General features: G+C 43.4%; 1 protein-coding gene across 1 annotated transcript in view; it reads left to right on the top strand.

Annotated features, from left to right (window-relative positions):
• The window catches only part of COL6A3 (collagen type VI alpha 3 chain), a 92,239-nt gene extending 71,350 nt beyond the window's left edge, over positions 1 to 20,889 (top strand). Inside the window, exons 35-44 of the mRNA XM_077958001.1 lie at positions 52 to 63; positions 161 to 654; positions 2,693 to 2,789; positions 3,707 to 4,405; positions 5,737 to 5,839; positions 8,343 to 8,734; positions 10,007 to 10,270; positions 11,337 to 11,435; positions 19,185 to 19,349; positions 20,093 to 20,889. Of these exons, the coding sequence (XP_077814127.1) occupies positions 52 to 63; positions 161 to 654; positions 2,693 to 2,789; positions 3,707 to 4,405; positions 5,737 to 5,839; positions 8,343 to 8,734; positions 10,007 to 10,270; positions 11,337 to 11,435; positions 19,185 to 19,349; positions 20,093 to 20,133 (2,366 nt within the window). The 3' untranslated portion in view covers positions 20,134 to 20,889. The remainder of the gene's footprint in view (positions 1 to 51; positions 64 to 160; positions 655 to 2,692; positions 2,790 to 3,706; positions 4,406 to 5,736; positions 5,840 to 8,342; positions 8,735 to 10,006; positions 10,271 to 11,336; positions 11,436 to 19,184; positions 19,350 to 20,092) is intronic.
• The last annotated feature ends 617 nt before the right edge of the window (positions 20,890 to 21,506 follow it).

Here is a 21,506-nt window from a genome sequence, read left to right as displayed (position 1 = left end):
TCACATGGTAGAGTAGTCTCTCACCCTTTCTTCTCTTTGTTTCTTTTCTAGCTTGCTGCTATGGTAAGTTGATTTTGGTGACTTTTTCCTAAGGAAAGGAAGCCTCCCTTTTGTAGTAAGTATGGTTTGTCTTTAACCCTCCACCCTTCACTTTCCACAGGGCCCCTGGAGTGCCCCGTCTTCCCGACAGAACTAGCCTTTGCTTTAGACACCTCTGAGGGGGTCAACCAAGACACGTTCAGCCGGATGCGAGATGTGGTCTTGAGTATTGTGAATGACCTGACCATTGCTGAGAGCAACTGCCCACGGGGGGCCCGGGTGGCCGTAGTCACCTACAACAACGAGGTGACCACAGAGATCCGGTTTGCTGACTCCAAGAGGAAGTCGGTCCTCCTGGACAAGATTAAGAACCTTCAGGTGGCTCTGACATCCAAACAGCAGAGTCTGGAGACCGCCATGTCATTTGTGGCCAGAAACACATTTAAGCGTGTGCGGAACGGATTCCTGATGAGGAAAGTAGCCGTTTTCTTCAGCAACAGGCCCACAACAGCATCCCCACAGCTCAGAGAGGCTGTGCTCAAGCTCTCAGATGCGGGGATCACCCCCTTGTTCCTTACGAGCCAGGAAGACCGGCAGCTTGTCAACGCTTTGCAGGTCTGTGCTCTGTTGGTGCTATTGCCATCTCCCTTTCTTCTGGGGCTCTGAGGAGGTTCTCAGACACGCCCATGATCCTCGGTGGCTTCATGTCGCATAGCTCCTACAAGGTCCCCAATGAGGCCATCTGCCTGAGAACTTCTCTTGTGAGGTCTCCAGGACAGCCTCGTGACCCCAGCACTACAGGGATGCCTACATGCCTGTAGCACTGCCCCCAGGTTCCTCCTCACAGGTTGACAGCTCTTGCTGGTTAGTGATGCTAGTGTTAGTGACACCCTCTATCTACTAACAAGGTAGTGTGGCTTGTTTGCTTTATTCAACATGTGAGGAGGACCTGGACGTTTGGATCAGTTCTGTCTCCTCCCAAGATAGCCCCATGTGCACACTCTGAGCTGTGTCTTACTGTGTGTGTACTGGGCATTTGCTTCCCATAACTGGCTGGTGAGGTTTGTGTCATCCGTCTCACCTCATGGAAAAGGACGATCCTGCTGTTAGTGAGGTGCTCGTGAGAGGCTAGGACCCTAGTCCATTAGACTCTGAAACTCATGTGCTGATAATACCCATTCCACTCTGTCCCAGTCAGCTCTGAAGGTGAATATCCAGGGTGGCCCTGGAGGCCTGCAGTCTTTTAGTAAGGTCCCCAAAATTACGCCAACTCAGCAACCCCGATCTACACCACTGTGCAAAGCTTTCTTCAGCCAGGCCCCAAGGGCAGCCCACAGAGAGGCCAAGCGTCCCTTGTAATTCTATTAAATAACTGGTTTAATTGTGTGTGTGTGTTTTTGTTTTTGTTTTTGTTTTTTTGAGAGGGAGTCTTGCTTTGTCACCCAGGCTGGAGTGCAGTGGCGTGATCTTGGCTCACTTCAACCTTTCAGGTTCAGGTGATTCTCCTACCTCAGCCTCCTGAGTAGCTGAGATTACAGGCACTCACCACCATGCCTGGCTAATTTTTGTATTTTTCTTTTTTTTGTTTAGTAGAGACGAGGTTTCCCCATGTTGGTCAGGTTGGTCTCAAACTCCTGACCTTGTGATCTGCCTGCCTTGGCCTCCCAAACTGCTGGGATTACAGGCATGAGCCACCGTGCCTGGCTGACTGGTTTAATTGTTATATCAATTAATATTTATTCAGTGCAGTTCTGGTGATACTGTTCAAGACAGATGGGTGATGGATAGGAAGGAGTCCAGCCAGGAGTCAGGAGGCCTTGGCCTGGTTCCACACTCCCCCCACCCATTTAAAGTAATGCGCACACCACTTAGCTTCCCTGCGTCTCAGATTTGTCATCTGTAAGTTGAGGCTGGGGCAAGATGATTGCTGATGTCTTTCCTTCCACATTGGATGTTCATTGGGAATCCAGTGTTGAAGTTGGGCTACTGGCCGTGTGCTCTTGTTGGGGGTTCATTCACATAAATCTGTCCTTGTGTGGGCTGAGGGACTCAGAGCCACATGAGTTTCTTAGCATGGTTTCAACAAGACCAAAAAATTATTCGTTCATTCGTTCATAACGATTCACTCATTCATTCAGACTAGTTATTTGTTAAATGAATAATTACTAATTGTGTGCCAGGTACTGCGATAGACAGGACTCTTTGCATCCACTGGGAGTGATTTTGTTACTTGCTTTAACCACACCTGAGAGGGTGGGGAAGGGATGGAGCTCCCACATTGGTGCTAAAAATAACGATAAGATTAAGTTCCTACTATTTGCCAGAGGGTACACCAGGTACTAACATTTATTATCTAATTTAACCCTCCAAATGACAGCATTAGGAAGGTATTACCCCCATTTTACATCTGAAAAAAGCTGAACCCCATTTCAAGGGGATATGAACTCCAGCTCACCCTATTAGCATAAAACCTATGTCTTTCTATTATACTCAGAGTCCAGCCCCACTCCCAAATGAGAAGATATTCCCAATACTGCCCTGTTGGGAAGTTAATCTATCTTATTGATGTGGCTTTGATTTACTCCTCTGCCATATTTTCAGATATTACTGATCATGTACGCCCCTACTGAAATTGTTCTTTTGTTTAAACCAGATCAATAACACAGCAGTGGGGCATGCGCTCGTCCTGCCTGCGGCGAGAGACCTCACAGACTTCCTGGAGAATGTCCGCACGTGTCATGTTTGCCTGGGTAAGCTGTTTATCTAACAGGAAGATCTGCTCAGCTGCAATTGCAAAGCATAATATCCATAGGAGAGTGAGAGAATAATGATGATCTGTAAAAAGAGCTTGAGTTCAGTTGATTCACAAAGCCTCGTATTTACCCGTGTAAATACTACTGCAGCAGTTTCTGTATTAAAAATGGACCTCCCAAGACAGAGCTTCTCTTTGATGGGGGATAATTCATTTTATAGTTAACAAAGGAGGAGGTGGGTTCTGCTTAAGTTTTGACATTAGAATCTAGAATGAAAATATTTGGCACTAGCGACATTCTAGAACATATTTCTTCAAGGAGTGGCAAAGTAAGATAATGTTTCTTTTCTTTTAAAAATGCCAGCACGTGGCATACTACAAAGATTTGATGTTACTGATTTGTTTCATCTAAGTATTAGGTGATGGAAACTGAAATCTGGCCGTAATCAAATCAAGGCAGCAAGATATAAATTGGTTTTGGTTTTGGTCCTTTTTGCTTCTTTTTTTTTTTTTTTTTTTTTTTTTTTTTAAGACAGAGTCTCACTCTTGTCGCCCAGGCTGGAGTGTAGTGGCACAATCTTGGCTCACTGTAACCTCCGCTTCCTGGGTTCAAGCGATTCTCCTGCCTCAGTCTCCCAAGTAGCTGGAACTACAGGCACCTGCCACCACACCCAGTTAATTTTTGTATTTTTAGTACAGACAGGGTTTCACCATGTTGTCCAGGACGATCTCGATCTCTTGACCTCATGATCCGCCTGCCTTGGCCTCCCAAGGTGCTGGGATTCCAGGCGTGAGCCCAGCCCGCTTTTGATCTTATGGGATCATTTTAATCACCCAAGGCTCCCAGCAGATTGATGAGTTGTGTATCCTGCTGTGGGTGTCACAGAATAAATGGGCTGCCATGCTTCTTTCTAGACATCTGCAACATTGACCCATCCTGTGGATTTGGCAGTTGGAGGCCTTCCTTCAGGGACAGGAGAGCGGCAGGGAGCGATGTGGACATCGACATGGCTTTCATCTTAGACAGCGCTGAGACCACCACCCTGTTCCAGTTCAATGAGATGAAGAAGTACATAGCATACCTGGTCAGACAACTGGACATGAGCCCAGACCCCAAGGCCTCCCAGCACTTTGCCAGAGTGGCCGTTGTGCAGCATGCACCCTATGAGTCCATGGGCAATGCCAGCGTGTCGCCTGTGAAGGTGGAATTCTCCCTGACTGACTATGGCTCCAAGGAGAAGCTGGTGGACTTCCTCAGCAGGGGAATGACACAGTTGCAGGGAACCAGGGCCTTGGGCAGTGCCATTGAATACACCATAGAGAATGTCTTTGAAAGTGCTCCAAACCCACGGGACCTGAAAATTGTGGTTCTGATGCTGACGGGCGAGGTGCAGGAGGAGCAGCTGGAGGAGGCCCAGAGAGTCATCCTGCAGGCCAAATGCAAGGGCTACTTCTTCGTGGTCCTGGGCATTGGCAGGAAGGTGAACATCAAGGAGGTATACACCTTCGCCAGTGAGCCAAATGATGTCTTCTTCAAATTAGTGGACAAGTCCACTGAGCTTAACGAGGAACCTTTGATGCGCTTCGGGAGGCTATTGCCATCCTTCGTCAGCAGTAAGTCCTAAGTGGCACAGCATGTGCCCTGGCCTGGCTTTATGCTTGGGCCGGGAGGAGTGTGGGAACAGTCATGGAAAAGACAACCGATGTGTTGACTGGAACTGGTTCATTCATTTAACAAACATATATTGACACCTGCCATATGCCACAAATGCTTTTAGGAGCCAGAGTAAGCAGGGAACATGCAGACAGAGTCCTTGTTCTCATTGACTCATTTATCCCACCACATTTGACCGAGCACCTCCTAGCCATAAGGCACTCTTGGTGTCCTTAACAGTTTACATAGAGGGTGGGCAAATGGATCAAATGCGCATTTATTATGCATGACATAATAGGCTGGCATGTCGCAAAAAAAGTGATTTATGTTGGGGGCACTGGGGAAAGCTTCTAGAAAGAGTTGCTTTGATCTTGGCTTAGCCACCAGTCCTGTGCTTGGATACCACTGGGCCTTTGCTCATGGGGCTCCCCCTCCCTGGAATGCTCTCCACCGCACTTCAGCAGCAAACCCATATTCATCTTCAAAGCTCATTTCCAATGGCTTCTGCTCGCCGTGGAGGCTCCTGCTCCCAAGGCCTGCTCATGGTTAATCCGGACACCCTACTTAGGGCATCTTTACCTGGCCTGTGGATCATTTGTTTGTGGGTCTGTGGTCCCCTAGACTGCTCTTTGAGGAGCTGTAGCCCATTATAGTTTCCAGAGCCTGTGTATAGTGTGCAGCCTAGGGTCAGTACAGGCAAGGCTTGGAACAAATGAGGGAGATTTATAAAGTATAAATAAACATGTATATACTGAATGTTTATTATTTAAGGGAATGTTGAGGTCTATGAAAACGGTATTCACATTTGTGAAGGTCTGGCACCCAAAAGACTCAGGGAAAAATGTGAAGCAAAGGTAAGCCAGCAGGTTCACCCACGGGTCACTGTTCCTGTCTTCCTAAGATTAAAAACAGAAGCTTTGTTCAACAAAGCATTGAGAAAATATGAAAGCTGTTGGATTATAATCTGATGTTCAAGAGACTAGAACTTGTCAGACTCTCCACTTGATTTTTCTTCTATCCCTGTCTTCTCCCTCACATTGAATAAATATATTTTTAACTTAATCACCCAAATATTGCCAAATAGAACATATTGGCTTACCATGTTTCATGGATCAAATGCCATCATACTTTATGTTTAAAATCACTGGACATAGTTTGTCTGATATGGTTAATTCAACAATAATTTGGGCTAAATAAATGTTATATGATTCATTTAACTCGCTAACAGATTATTTTTAATTTTCATGTTATTAGCATGCAGTTCAATTGTTTTCTTTTTTTTTTTCTTTAGGCGAAAATGCTTTTTACTTGTCCCCAGATATCAGGAAACAGTGTGATTGGTTCCAAGGGGACCAACCCACAAAGAATCTTGTGAAGTTTGGTCACAAACAAATGTAAGTGATTATAATTATTGTCTTAAAAATTATAGTGCTGCAGGGATTGCCCAGGTCCTCCAACCAACTCCTGACTTTATGTGATGAGGACCTTGAAATCCAGAAAATGTGACTTCTCAAAGCTAACGTGGGTCATGCTTCTCAAATAATCTGTTTTATCAGTTAGCTTTTGCCACATAACAAGCTACTCAAAACTTAGTGGCTTAAAACAACCACCACCTATTTATTTACTTAATTAATTAATGTATTTAGAGACAGAGCCTTGCTGTGTTGCCCAGGCTGGAGTACAGTTGTGCAGTCTTGGCTCACTGCAACCTCTGCCTTCTGGATTCAAGCAATTCTTGTGCCTCAGCCTTCCGAGTAACTGGGACTACAGGTGCATGCTGCCATGCCTGGCTAATTTTTGTATTTTTTTCAGTAGACATGGGGTTTTGCCATGTTGTCCAGGCTGATCTAGAACTCCTGAACTCAAATGATCTGCCTGCCTCAGCCTCCAAAAGTGCTGGGATTGTAGGCATGAGCCACTGTGCCTGGCCAACAACCACTTACTTAGTTTGTAATTCTGTGGATTAGCAATTTTTGTCTGGGTTCAACTGGGTGGTTCTTCTGTTTTCTACTTGGCTCCCTTATGTTTGTGGTCAGCTGCTTGTCAGCTATAGAGCTGCTGGTCTAGAATGGTCTCAGCCGGGCTGACTCATCTCTGCTCCATGTGGTCTCTCATTCTCAGCAGGCTAGCCTGGGTTTGTTCACAAGGTGACCTGGCAGGGTTCCCTGAGAGAAGACAGAAGTGTGCAAGGCCTCTTGTGACCTAGGTTAGAACTGGCACACTGTTACTTCTGCCACATTCTATTGGCCAAAGCATGTCCAAAGGCTAACCTAGATTTAAGGGTGAAAAACTAGGCTTGATGGAAGGACTTGTCACATTACATTGTAGAGGGCATGGGCAGAGAGAAGGTAGGTAATTGAGACCGTATGTCCAAACAATTTGCTATATCTGGTGTGAAATGGTTACATAAAAGAAGGATTGGATACATCAAAAAATGGACTCCATGTCTTCTTAAAATTGTTAATGCTGTGATAACATGTAATAATGGTAATAATAGGAAGCCATGTGCATGTTCCACTATGAAGACTGAGGGGAGGGATGGGAGTGGGCAGGACTGTGGCACCCATGCTGATGCTGCTGCCTGGCCCATGTGCCATGGTTCGTGCCCTGCTCCATCTCGGGTGCCAACTCTAGGAGCAAAGAGGGCAGTGGGGCCATGTGACAAAGGGCTAGCTAGGGCGGTGTGGCCACAGAAACTGAGCTCCTGTAGTGTGTCAGCAACGTGTGCTCCTTAAGAGAATGTCACAGTGGGTCATGCTTTGGAGGGAAGTGCAGATTCTGCAGATTCTGGACTTCATGCACAGATGAGATGTGAATGCAGATGATCCTTGGAAAATTACTATCTGGCTTACTACTGGCTGACTCTCAAGATGGGGAAAGAGAGCCCATCTCTTCCTACTGCAGACCCTTCTCTCTATCACCACTTAAGTCCTTCAGCTCTTTCCTTTGACCTCAGAAGGAGTGGCTTTAAATCTCAGCATAGCAAGAATGAATATCATTGCTAAGGCAACTAGGACCTGTATCATGGTACCGGATGCTTCATTTAGCTTTGTAGCCTTTATTTTTCTAGGCTTTAATGGTTCCTATTATTTCTCTGAAACATTCCCGAAAATTGACTTAACCTTTCATCTTTTGGAAAACAGAAGGAATGAAGTAACCTAGTATTTGAAGTCTTATGATATTAACTTGAAAATATATTATTACTTCCTAGGACATGTAGCAAGATATGATGCTAAAATAATACATTTTCTTCTAAGATCAAGAAAGCTACGAAGTGTGGGTCCGTGTTGTTGTGTCTGTTTGATTAGGTTGCTATTCTCTCTAGATATTGGTAATGGATCAAGAAATTGTAAAAAAAAAAAAAAAAGAAAAACACATACACAAAAATAAAGACAAGTAAAAAAAATATATATATACTCCCAATAAGAAGCCGTGGAGCAAAATAGTACATGCTAACTTCATAATTTTCCAGCTCAACATAGCATTTGATTGAGTAGATATTTTCTTATAATGTAAGTAGCTAACTACTGATTTCATTTAATTTTTGGTGTATGTTTTGGTTGGTTAATTGCTATAATGATAACATTGTTGGATATTATTTATTATTGTCTCTTATTTTCTCTCAGCCTTTATGTTATAAATTGAAAGATGTTTTTGTAGAACAATATAAGCTTCATTTTTAATGATTCTATTTTTCAATATGCTGTTTCATATATTTTTTTAGGGGGGCACAGATCCTTAAAAGAAGGAATTTAATATATGCACTACTATACATAATCTGTAAAAACTATTGCATGCATTTTGCTAAAACAAATTTAATGTAGTTCATGGGGTTATGTCTTTGTTTATTTTACATAGCGGGCAAAAGTAGAGGTAATATTTAATTTGTCTTAACAGAAATGTTCCAAATAATGTTACTTCAAGTCCTACATCCAACCCAGTGACGACCACGAAGCCGATGACTACAACGAAGCCAGTGACCACCACAACAAAGCCTGTAACTATCGTAAATCAGCCATCTGTGAAGCCAGCTGCTGCAAAGCCGGCCCCTGCGAAACCAGCCCCTGTAAAACCTGTGGCTGCCAAGCCTGTGGCCACAAAGACGGCCACTGTTAGACCCCCGGTCGCGGTGAAGCCAGCAACGGCAGCGAAGCCTGTAGCAGCAAAGCCAGCAGCTGTGAGACCCCCTGCTGCTGCTGCCGCAAAACAAGTGGCGGCCAAGCCTGAGGCCCCTAGGCCACAGGCAGCCAAACCAGCTGCCACCAAGCCAGCCACCACTAAGCCCGTGGGTAAGAAAGCCCTTGCTAGGGCTGCCGTCTTGTGACGTCCTCGTTTACTGCTCCAGCATGTGTTCCTCAAAGCCTGCATGTAACACACTCAGAATACAGTCCTTGATCTGGGCTTGGACATCTGGATGATGTATTTTAAGAGGTGTTGGTTAGGGATTCCAGCCTCTGCCGCCTGCCTTCTCCCACGCCCCATCCTGTGCCCTCAATCCTGTCCTGGGGTAGGGATGGGAAGCTCTCATTCTCTCTGGAATGTCAGTGGGGGCACAGCTCACCTCACCTGGAAACTGAGTTGTCTTAAACGAAAGGGAAAATGTTCCAGGTCAAAATAGGGTTTTAACCCCTATTTAGGGAGTGGGAGAGACAGAAAGAAAAAGCCTGCAGTTGGTTCTTAGGCAGCAAGGCAGCTGTTTCTGGGCTGGTGTTTGGAGCCGGACTTGCCTACCTTAGAATATGACTTGAAAAGGTCTGGGGGAGCCCTTTGCAACTGCAAACTTTGTCCCTGCCTCATACCCACAGAAAAGGGGCCCTAAGCTGTGTGCTGTGGCAATGTTGGGTGTTCAGTCCAATAGCCTGAAAAGTGAGAGCCTGGACCATCAGTCGTTCCCCAAGGCTGAAATCTATGCGCATACTGACCATGAGAAAAATATTGAAAGTAATAGCAAAACCGACAAGCACTCTGCACCAACTTAATATATTTCAGACTGAATTAGATACAAAAGGTAGATGACTCTAATGAGACCAAGAGTATGTTATTTTATCGTTTTATTAAAGAAGACACTGGAAGACACTACCGAATGTCACAAGCTGTAAAGGAAGGCCCATGATAAAACGGAAATTATCTTCATTTTATGAGCAGTATGAAAGAGAGAAAGCAGAATTCCTTTAAAAGAATTTCATGTCATACCCTAACATTTTATGATTTAATACATTTTAAATTATGGGGCTCATTTTGTAGCAAACACAACTTATGATTAGTATGCAGGGCTTGTATTTCCAAAGTATCTTCTTAACAGTGGAGATTTTTAATAGAAAAAAAGATAGTTGATGAATGATGAGATTTTTCATTACTGTGAATTTCACATTTCATGTATGCTGATAGATTATAAGAGCAATATTTTTTAGGGGCTTGAACAAGAAATTAGTTCCCCACCTCACCTAAATTTCAAGTCAATTTGTCTGTTAACACACCCCTTTCAGATTTCCTCTCTTGCTCATGCACAACAGTCATGGAGGGTTTTATTTTTTATCTTCACACTCTGATCTATCTTCCAGTTAAGGTGTCCCGAGAAGTCCAGGTGTCTGAGATCACAGAGAACAGCGCCAGACTCCACTGGGAGAGGCCTGAGCCCCCCAGTCCTTATTTTTATGACCTCACCATCACCTCAGCCCATGATCAGTCCCTGGTTCTGAAGCAGAATCTCACGGTCACGGACCGCGTCATCGGAGGCCTGCTCGCTGGGCAGATGTACCACGTGGCCGTGGTCTGCTACCTGAGGTCTCAGGTCAGAGCCACCTACCACGGAAGTTTCAGTACAAGTAAGTACATGATCGGTACAAGTCAGTACCTGATTTCTATGTAGAGTATCAAATAGGACACAAAGGAGACACTTACTTATTGAATCTATTCTGAAATAAACACAAATTAGAAAAAAAAAACAAAAACCAAAACAACTCAGCCTGGGTGCTTTGGTGGCACCCTAACTTTATAAAACACAGAATGGAAAATGGGATTCCATGTGGAATGCAGTCCTCTGGGTCCTGGGCTACTTTATGGAGGAAGCCAGATCCATGTCACCTGAGCACAGCCCTTTCCAACACTGCACCCGGGAAACATGGCCACGTCTCCGGGCGAGGGCTCCTGGTTGCCCACCACCCTGTCCAGGTTTCCATGTTCAGGGAAACACTAGTCAGTCACTGGCCCCTTAGGGAGTAATGGAGGTTGTACCTGAAGTCTCACCAACCCAGGGGTGGAGGATGTCCATAGCTGAGTCTCCCTGCCCTGATCTCACCATAGTTGGGCTCTGCCCTTGGCTGGCTCTTGTCCCCAGGGCTCCCCCATTTCACTGAGGCCTGCATTTGAGTACTGTCCCAGCTTTTCTTAATTATTCATGGTACCCTCTCTCATCTTTCTAAATTCTTCTGGGATCCCCCCTCCCATTCTTCTTGACCCCCACTGCTCTAGGAATGTGAAGGGGAAGGCTCCTGTTTTCTTCAGGCCAATGCTATTCAGATCGAGGAACCAGCTTGAGGAAAGGGAATTCCCACCAATGCCCTGGATTAGGCCCATAGAGATATGAGTCCAAAGATCCAGTTAACCCTAGGGCTCTATTTTCCTGGACAGCAGCAGAAGAGGCTGTGTGGGAGGGGAGAGGATTTGTTCGGAGGTTCAGGGATCCCCTCCAGCTGCTTATTAGCATGTGGATCCAACTTGCAGCCCACAGCATAAGTGGTGGATGTAGAGATGTCTCGGATCTCTCTTTCAATCACCGCTCCCCCACATAGGACATTAATCACAGCGGGCAACCTTGTATCAGTCACTAAGGATTCCCAAGCCCTCCAGTTTCTGATTTACCTACGAGTTGCATGTATTTTTCTTTTATAGAGAAATCTCAGCCCCCACCTCCACAGCCAGCAAGGTCAGCTTCTAGTTCAACCATCAATCTAATGGTGAGCACAGAACCGTTGGCTCTCACTGAAACAGGTGAGTTGTGAAACTATTAGGTCCATTAATGGCACTAAGAAAATACCCATCCAAAAACGTTAAAGCTCTGGAAGACTTGATTCCAATTTACCTTCTTGGGTTCTAAGTTTTAGCCCAGGCATGACTTCTGTGGGGAAAAGGTCCACATCAGCTCTGTGCAGCCCAACGTCATCTTATTCTGCAAGATCCCAGGTGTAAATGAAGTCTTCCTTTACCTGTGACCAGACTCAGTGAAAAATAGATGGGAGGTGCTTTTGGGGCTATCACTAGAATTCACGTATCCGTTAGTCATTTCTCCTGTGCCTCATACTGGGACTCGAGTTGATTTGTGGTCTGTGATGCTGTGAAGATTGACGTTTCATTTACTCAGTGATTTAATCTAAGTTAAAAAACCTGCTTAGAAGAACACAAGACAAATCTGGCTGGAATCCATGAAATGCATGGGTTTGAATCTGACCCACGGGGTGTTCTGGTCCTAACATCCTAAGTACATACCCCAGCTTAGTGTGTGAGTCTGTGATACCCTCTCTCATGTGCTTGAGCCCCAGAGTGTGTGCATGGTCTACGCTAAGTTAGTGACTGGTTAGTGTAATTCAGGAACTGACAGCTGTTACTTGCTTTTGTTCTTGGGCAGTGAAACTCTGAGAGGCCTGGAATCTCTCATTCAGCAGAATGTGGACTTGGCTTGTTCATCCGTGAGAAACTGATTATTAAAAGAGTTGATAGGCTTTGTTGAAGAGTGTTCAGCAAAGAATGATGGTACTAGCATAAAAAATGGAGATTCCATGGGAATTTAGATACAGTACTGTTTTATAGACCTGAAGCAAAAACTTTCTGCTAACGAGGGGACAGTTCATTATTTTCTGGTGTATCATCTACCATCAGGAGGAGGAAAGCATTTCTCTTCACAATGCTCATTTCTGTAATTGATTTTAAAGGCGTTTGTTGAGTGAGCCTGTTAGGCGACCCCACCATGGTGCCTGAGCTCAAAGAACAAGCCACAAAGAACAAAGTAGATTTCCCCCAGAGGTGCGGGTCAGGACAGATTCAACTCTAACTTCAAAGTTGCTGAAATCTGCATGTGTCATTTCTCACTCAATGGTTAACTTCACCCTGAATACGGTGTGGGAAATATAAAATTTTTAGCCAGTTTAGTGCTTCATTGAGAGAAAATGACTTGGAGTAAACTAGAGATCAGAGATCAATACTGAGTAAACTAGACAGCAAGATTTGGGGATGTTTTTGATTCTCTTATGTGTGGTCCAGAAGGGACAAGATTGTATAAACAGTACCTAGTTAATATAAACAACAAAATCTTTAAGCAAGGGTCTGGCTAGGCTGTTTTGTTTTTCTTTTCTTTTCTTTTTTTTTAATATTGAGTTGTGATCGAGTTGCTTTTGATCCAGACCTTTAACACTGAGATCGCCTGTCTACCTGTGATAAAGAGAAAAGAGTTTTTGAAATTGGGGCTTGTGTTTCTTTCAAGGCTACAGGTAGTTGATACAGATGAATCTAAATAAAACCTTTCTCCTTCATACTAATTGGGGCATAACCCTCAGACCCAGGATGTGAATGTCCTCTCACCATTTCCCGTGTGTGTGTGTGTGTGTGTGTGTGTGTGTGTGTGTGTATGTATGTGTGTACACGGGCATATGTGTGTTTTCCCGCCCAGAGTGAAGACATAAATTACTTTTTTTTTAAAAAAAGAACAAGGCCCTGCATAATTGATCTCTGATCTCTTAAACTTAATTACTTCATAGTAACAAAACAAGCACTTAACATACCTCGGCCTGATGAATGCATGTTGGTGAACACACAGGCATGCCATTTTTGAGAGCTCTTTTTGAATTATTAGGTTGGTGTGAAGGTAATTGCGGTTTTGCCACTGAAAGTAATGGTGACAACCGGAGTTACTTCTGCACCGACCTAATAAATGGGACATTTACTTAAAAATGTCTAAAATTCAAAATGGATAACCAGAATTAGGAGAGGAATTCTTATCCCCCCCACCCCCTACCAACCTCTCTCCCTCCCCTCCTCAGTCTCCTGTAATTGTCGTTTTAACCATTTCCCCTGGGGCGGGGGGAAAATCTTTTAATGATTTATATATTTTTGGATATAGCAAAAGGAGTGACAATGAATCACTCTTTATTAAATAACCTAAAAAAATAGTAACTGCATGCTCACTCAGGAGTTGCATGTGTATTTTGCCTCCGTATTCCAATGACCACAAGATGCATTATTTCTCCAAATATACATTTTCCAGACCATTCAGGCAAAACGAAATTTTACAAATATATTTTTTATATTTACATGTGTGTATTTTAATTCCTCTTGCTTTCTGCAGCATCTATTAATTAGAAACATTGACAGAGATGGGTCCATTTCTTAGTATTAAATAGTAGGCACTATCGTTTGCTTTTTTACTTCTGTGAATAAAAGATGCTGTCTTAAGAACCCATATTTTTCATAGTTTATCACGTTGGATTCTGGGAACCTGGTGACCTGTGTTTGAATCTGTGAAGGAATGTGTGGGCAGAAACACTCTGAAATGGAAAGGTTCCTAGTCCTGGGCACCTAAGGCAGGGGAAGAGGAGAGGACCAGTGTTACCACTGGTTTTCATTTGCATATGTTAATGTGTGCCCATTTTGACAATAACATTGAATAGACGCTTGTTTATCAGGAGTTTGAGTCAGGCGTGTAATGCGAGGGCCGTCTGGTTAGGGGATTTTTTTGTCCGAGGGCCGTCTGGTTAGGGGATTTTTTGTCCCCACAAGGTCTGGCCCTATTTGGTGTGTGGCAAGGAGACTCTTGCCTTTGACATGAAGGTTGATTCTGTTAACAGACCTTGATTCCGTTAATATACCTAGGGCATCATATACTGAGGGCAACCACTCAGGATTCCAGCTTTGCAATATTACATGATTTGATTTTAAATGCTTAATATTTGTATTTTTAAAAAATAAAACCAAATGAACCCCCACAAAAATATCTCACTCCGCTTTTTGCTTTGCTCAGCATCTAAAAGAATTATACTCCAGCCGCTTTTCTGTCACACATCTGCTGCCTGTAAATGGCGCGGAGCAGCAATGGATCTTTCATTCATTACCATGGCCTCCTGAAAGCGTGGGTGTGCTGGGCCTTTCTACCACCGGCTTTGTCGCTGCTGATTTTGACAGTGCTATGTGGTTGCTAATTTTGGTTTTAGGCTTTTGTTACCGCCTCCCTCTTCTCTCTTCTCATTTTTAGCTAAGGAAGCTTTGGATAGATATTTTCTATGCATGTTACTACTAAAGCTAAGACTCTCTGAAGTTTCTAAACAACAACAACAAAAATCTAAGTTAAAATTTTCTTTTTGCAATATTACAAAATGAATCCTAAATTATTGGCTTAATCACATGTGTTAAAGAAGTGTCAATGCAGAAACTAGACAAAATAACTAACAAATCATCATGTCCTTTATCATTTATTCTTGAAATTAGCAATCTGTAGAACTGATCGCATTTTGTCCAAGTAGACATGACCGGGCCAATTGTATACCCTTGAAGGAACCATCATTTTGTGTTTACTAACGTTTTACTTATTGATTCTAAGATGCACATTTTTTTTTCCATTGAGACACTTCTGAAACTGAAATGTGACTTAGAATTGACAACGACATATCATGGTTTATTGGTAGTATTTTGTGTTACTTAGTGGAACATACAATAATAGTGCACCATAAAATTAAGATATCTTATATTGGATGGAATACAGTATTTGGTTAGCCATGTTCCATGTGAATATATATCACTGATTAGCATAAAATGGTATATTTGGGTAAAATATCTGACTTTATGTTAATAATAATTTAAAGAACAAACTAATCCCATGGCTGAAGTAAGTTAAATAGCTACAGGGATTTGGGAAATGGTCCTCTCCAGGCTGTCTGTTGTTCATTGCTGTGTAAGGATGTTTTCTGGTTAGTTGCCGGGTAGGGGTTACAATGAGACCAAAGGGATGTTTTTTATCCTGAAGTCTTAAAAAATAGAAGTCTGTTGGTCAAGATCTGAAAGAGTAAAGGCTCCAAAAGTTAACCACAGCTACATTCTGTAGCTGTTAAAAATTGGCCGGGTGTGATGGCTCACACCTATAATCCCTGCACTTTAGGGGGCCGAGGCAGGAGGATCACTTGAGGTCAGGATTTCGAGACCAGCCTGGCCAACATGGTGAAACCCCGTCTCTACTAAAAAATGCAAAAATTAGCTGAGCATGGTGGCTCATGCCTGTAATCCCAGCTACTCCGGAGACTGAGGCAGGAGAATCACTTGAACCCGGGAGGTGGAGGTTGCAGTGAGCTGAGATCATGCCACTGCACTCTAGCCTGGGCAACAGAGTGAGACTCTGTCTCTAAATAAATAAATACATTAAGTAAGTTAAAAATTTAGTAAGTTTCCTTGGTACCCTTTGAACTGACCAATGCTCAAAATGTAGACGGCGGAAAGTGTTTTGGTTCAGGCAAATCATACCTGCATCCAAGGTTTGGAAGTACTTTATACCATAACACCAATGCCGAGTGAGAAGGTGATTGAATTTTCTGGTTTTGAGCACCATTAAACTGATGAGGAACATGTTGATGATTACAGCGTAAACACCTCTCAGTCTGCCTTCCTTCAGTTTGCTCAAGGAAGTATTTACATAGTGATTTGGAAATCAGTATGTTTGGGAAATGTCAAAGCTGATGCCTTTAAAAATGCATTGAAACACTATGGGAGTATCAAACTATGAAAAAGACAAGAGTTGCCAATCAATATGTTTTCTGCTTTGAAGGATACATATTTTTTTGCTGATTATAAAGTTAATAGATATGCATTGTCAAGCATTCATTCAGGACGTACAGAGAAATATGTTACACGATTCTCATTGTGACAGCATTGCTGGCTTTTGATGAAAACCAATAGTGACCCAGTGCACAGCCTTCCTGTTTTTTTTTTCTATGAATATTATTGCTTGTGGGAAGGTGCATGCATTGCACAGGTGCATCCACTCCCACAAATATTTATTACAAAAATGGATGGTGGTGCTTAGGGTGCCTTGCACCCCACTGTTTTTGAATGGTTGTTGTTAGGATGTTCTAGATAGGCACCTGTGGCTTCTGGGAACAGGTGGGATTCCCAGAACAGGGTCTTAACCTAACACTGTGCTTGCCTCCATTTCCTCTCTTCTAGTTGGATGCTTTCCTGAAGCCCAATGACCAATAGTAAGGAAGTTTCAGCAGACAGTGGTCTGCGTCAGGCAGCCTTTTACCTCTCTGTTTTCCAAGCAAACTTATGTACATTGTTATTCTAGGTTAGGAAACTGGGGAAGGTTGTGGATACTTTTCAGTCCCTATTGTCTTTTAGGCTCCCACTAGGTTCTCAATAGTAAGGAAGAGCAAATTAAGGAAGACTCAACCAAGCACTCCTCTCAGATAAAGAGAAGGCTCTAGCTTTCTACAGGTTATGCCTGGGGGGCAAACTCATTTCAGAGGGAAAAGATGAACAGCCATTGCATCCAAAGACAGGTGGTTCGAGGGAAAAGTCCAGGTTAACTTCAACGAGGGCAAGCCATCTCCCTTTGTACTCCAGGACACGTAAATACTTCTTCTTCTTCTTCTTTTTTTTTTTTGCTTAAAACAGTTGCTTTAACATATGCATTCATAGCTGAGGAGAGTCCAACCAAAACGATGGGTCTCAGAAGTCAAGATGATGTGGAGTTTGCATTAGAAGGCTTCTTAAGAACATGAAATCCCCCATTTTCATACTTCAGAAGTGGAGAAGTCCAGGTTTTTGTCTCTGAATAGTGTTGGGTTCTCACTTCACTAATATATTTGTCTTGGTTTTCCAAATATCTGCTTGTCCACAGTAACAGTGTCCTTATTTTCCACTAGTAAATCTTAGAGTCTCAGCAGTGACTCTCACTGAAATAAGGGCAGAAAACGCCAGTGCCATGGTGTGGAACTAGAGGGTTAGGGTGGAGATCCAAGGAAGCTGGAGAAGCCCATCAGACTGGGAGTGGAGCACGCTGCTGCGAGGCCGTCCACGGGCTGAGTGTCCAAGGGTCTGGGCAGACCTCTCGTGACTGGTTCAGCAGAGCCCAGGGGACTGGGAACTGAACAGTTAAACACAGATGGTCAGGACTGAAGTGCACCTGAAACAAATAAAACAGAGCACATAGGGTCCATTGGCCAACACTCTGGGAAGGAAGGAAGAATAGGGAGATCATCTGACGTGGGCCTCACTCTAACAGGGAACCCACTGGTAAATGAGGAATAAGTTTTGATGGTTAAATAACCTTTTGCCTTGTCAGTTCCCTCCAGGACCTTCCTTGAAAGCCAGGCATTTTCCTTCAGTTATTGGCATATTTGAGAGAAAGAAGGTTGTTTTTGTAAATTGTCTTCATTTTATTCTGACTTCCTGGAGTCTTCAAAGGCTCTCTGGGGGACCGCTGGCTTTCTGGGCCCTGAGAGGGTCTGCGACTAGGAGATGTTGCAACTGTGGAACCACCAGCCACCAGCCTGGCATTTGGGTGACAGCAGCAACCAGGAAATGTTTTAAACCAATTCTGAGCCTCAGTCCTATGCACCTTTGAGTCTGGTCCATCGTGGGTGATCCAAGCTATGATTATCCACTGAAGACTTAGGTTTTCTTTGTCCTTTTTGGTGTCTATCTGAAGCACAGATGCTCACCACCTCCGCAGCTGTGAGCAGCCTGCCTCACTGGGGACAAAGGAGGTGGAGAAGTAGCCCTTTGTGGGGAGAGCTGGATAATTCCAGCCTGTTAGCTACTCACAGGAACATGCAGAATTATTGGCTCCAGGGAGTTTTGGAGAAAGAAGGTTTACGTTTTCAAATTTACAGATAACAGTTGACATCAATACTTCTCTTTCCCAGAACAATCTGGAGTTTGCCAGAAAACTCTGTAAACAGGAGTCACGCTGTGTGTGAACTGTAAACTTTTCTCTCCGGGCGTCGAGGGGACCTTCGCTTTACTTTGCAGCTGGGCTACATCAGACGTGTGCATTTAATACACAAACTTCCTTAACTGGAAAAAGAATGCTTCTCTTCTTCAGAATAGCTCTGCTCTGTGACATTTTTGCCGTCATGAATTTTACATCAGTGCTAGCTCTTTGTTTTACGTGTTTCATTTGGCAGGTCACAAAGGCCCTTGGCTACCACACATGCATGCGTACACACACACACACACTCATAAAGGATTTTCTTTTGTGCTTTACCTTTAATTTTCAGTCTACTTGGCTTATAATGAAAGGTAGAACCTTATTTTTGAACTATATTCCAACAGAATCGAATTTCCTTTTTGCCAAGAAATATAAAACCCTGAGGTTTTAAAATTCGGTTTCTTTTCTGGGGATTTAACATGGAAGGATTTGGAGGGCAAATGGCCCAGTGATTGGAAAGGAGAAAAACAATTCATTTCATTTAAAATTATTCAATAACCGTTGCCAACATTTGGGATTCTGAGTGCTGTTTATGAAGCCCTTTCATTGATACAATTTCATCTATCTCTCACAATGCTGTAAGTGATTCCTGTGTCCATATGGCAGTGAGGAAATGGAAATTCGAGCAGGTTTAGGGAGTTTTCACCTGGAAGGAAGCTCTTCCTTTTTCTCCTTCTACCCACAGTAGGTTCATCAAACTATCAGCCCCGGCACTGGGAGCAGAGTAACACGCATGTTCTCATTAATGTCCTTTTCTCATGTTGTTATTAAAGATATATGCAAGTTGCCAAAAGACGAAGGAACTTGCAGGGATTTCATATTAAAATGGTACTATGATCCAAACACCAAAAGCTGTGCAAGATTCTGGTATGGAGGTTGTGGTGGAAACGAAAACAAATTTGGATCACAGACAGAATGTGAAAAGGTTTGCGCTCCTGGTAAGTGATTCTTCCTTGTGTTTATGGCTTTTGCAAATAAGATAAGAGATTCAGGGCAATAAGTCACCTTGAAAAATAGTAGAAGTGCAATTATAATACGTATGAAAAAGAAGATAAATTGTATCCTCAGATAAGTAAGAGGTTCAAATACAACCCATGACATTTCTTTTTGAATTCCTATTTTGGGTTTCTAAAAACATACTTGTCCCTCGTCATTCTTCAGAAATGTTATTAAGTTGCTGTTATTTGTAAAATATTGCACCAAAAATGATTCCTGCGAAAATAATATAATGAACAGCTACAGATAACACCAAAGATCAATAACCCCCACAAATTTATCTTTAAATAATTTTACTTCCTATAAATAACAATGTTGTCACTGGGGCCATCCAGTATCTCCATTATATTGTGCAGTTCAACTGGTAATAAAATAAACACTTTGAACAGACCCTGGGGTCAGTGCCAGAATGGGGAGAGTTCAGTTCGTATAAAGGCCTGGTAGATGGTGCAGGGCAAAAGAATGGAATCAGATTTCACAGACATCCCCAGGCCCCAGGCCAACAAGGTCACAGAGGACCATTAATGGTACTGAGTAGAAAAGTGAGACAGGTGATGGAAACCAGAGGCTGCGGGACTGTGTCATGTAATGACAGTGCCCTTTTGGGTTAGTAATGTGGCTTTTTTTCTCCTCTCTCGACTCCTCACCTCACCCCACCCCACCCACCCCCTCTCTCGACGCTCAGTGCTCGCCAAACCCGGAGTCATCAATGTGATGGGAACCTAAGCGTGGCTGGCCAACATCATATACCTCTTGAAGAAGAAGGAGTCAGCCGTCGCCAACTCGTCTCTGCAGAAGCTCCGGGTGTAGATTCCCTTGCACTGTATCATTTCATGCTTTGATTTACACTCGAACTGGGGAGGGAACATCCTGCTGCATGACCTATCAGTATGGTGCTAATGTGTCTGTGGACCCTCGCTCTCCGTCTCCAGGCAGTTCTCTCGAATACTTTGAATGTTGTGTAACAGTTAGCCACTGCTGGTGTTTATGTGAACATTCCTATCAATTCAAATTCCCTCTGGAGTTTCATGTTATGCCTGTTGCAGGCAAATGTAAAGTCTAGAAAATAACGCAGATGTCACGGCTACTCTATATACTTTTGCTTGGTTCATTTTTTTCCCTTTTAGTTAAGCATGACTTTAGATGGGAAGCCTGTGTATCGTGGAGAAACAAGAGACCAACTTTTTCATTCCCTGCCCCCAATTTCCTGGATTAGATTTCAAGCTAATTTTCTTTTTCTAAAGCCTCTAACAAATGATCTAGTTCAGAAGGAAGCAAAATCCCTTAATCTATGTGCACCGTTGGGACCAATGCCTCAATTAAAGAATTAAAAAAAGTTGTAATAGAGAATATTTTTGGCATTCCTCTAATGTTGTGTGTGTGTGGTTTTTTTTTGTGCAGGGGGGAGGGGATTTAATTTTAATTTTAAAATTTTTAGGAAATTTATACAAAGAAACTTTTTAATAAAGTATATTGAAAGTCTCCTGAGTGTGGCGTTCTTGGCTGTCTTGTTTCCATAGCAGCGATTGTCAGAATCACCCCTAGGCTGGGGACACTGGGCTTGGTTCTGGTCCCATGGACCTGGGCAACACCCTTTTGTTTCCAGTGGAGGAGGCAAAAGAGCTTTATCAGCCAGTGTGCAAAGAGACCCGGCAGAGACAAGCATCCCCCGCTTTGTGGATTCAGCCCCACACACTCCAGTGCTCCATGGCCAGGTGGAAGGTGTTCCTGCTGCTGAGTCCCGGCAGTGTTTCTGATTTTCAGAGCTAGTCTGGCTTCCATCTTTTCCTCTAACTCTTGGTTGCCCCCAGAGCCTCAGCCTCCTCCCTTCTTCCTCTCCACAGTGATCCTTTCCCAGGGGGTTGATTTGCTCCCTCTTGCAGTGGCTGAGAGATTCAGTGTTTCCCCACGACCCCCCACCCCTTTCCTGGAGTCTCAAAGACAAAGCACAAGGTCTTTCATTTTTTTGTTTTTCTTAAAGACTTTTCTTTTTCTTTCTTCAGAAATAATACAAGAAACCAACAAATGCATGTTCAGGTGGCACTTGAGTTCCACTTACAAAGGAAACAACTTATTGAATAAAATACATATGTCCTGAC

This window comes from Macaca mulatta, chromosome 12, assembly GCF_049350105.2.
Source record: "Macaca mulatta isolate MMU2019108-1 chromosome 12, T2T-MMU8v2.0, whole genome shotgun sequence".
In the NCBI taxonomy this organism is placed as follows: domain Eukaryota; kingdom Metazoa; phylum Chordata; class Mammalia; order Primates; family Cercopithecidae; genus Macaca; species Macaca mulatta.
Note: the sequence above shows the minus strand (reverse complement) of the source record. Positions and strands in the feature narration are given on the sequence as shown.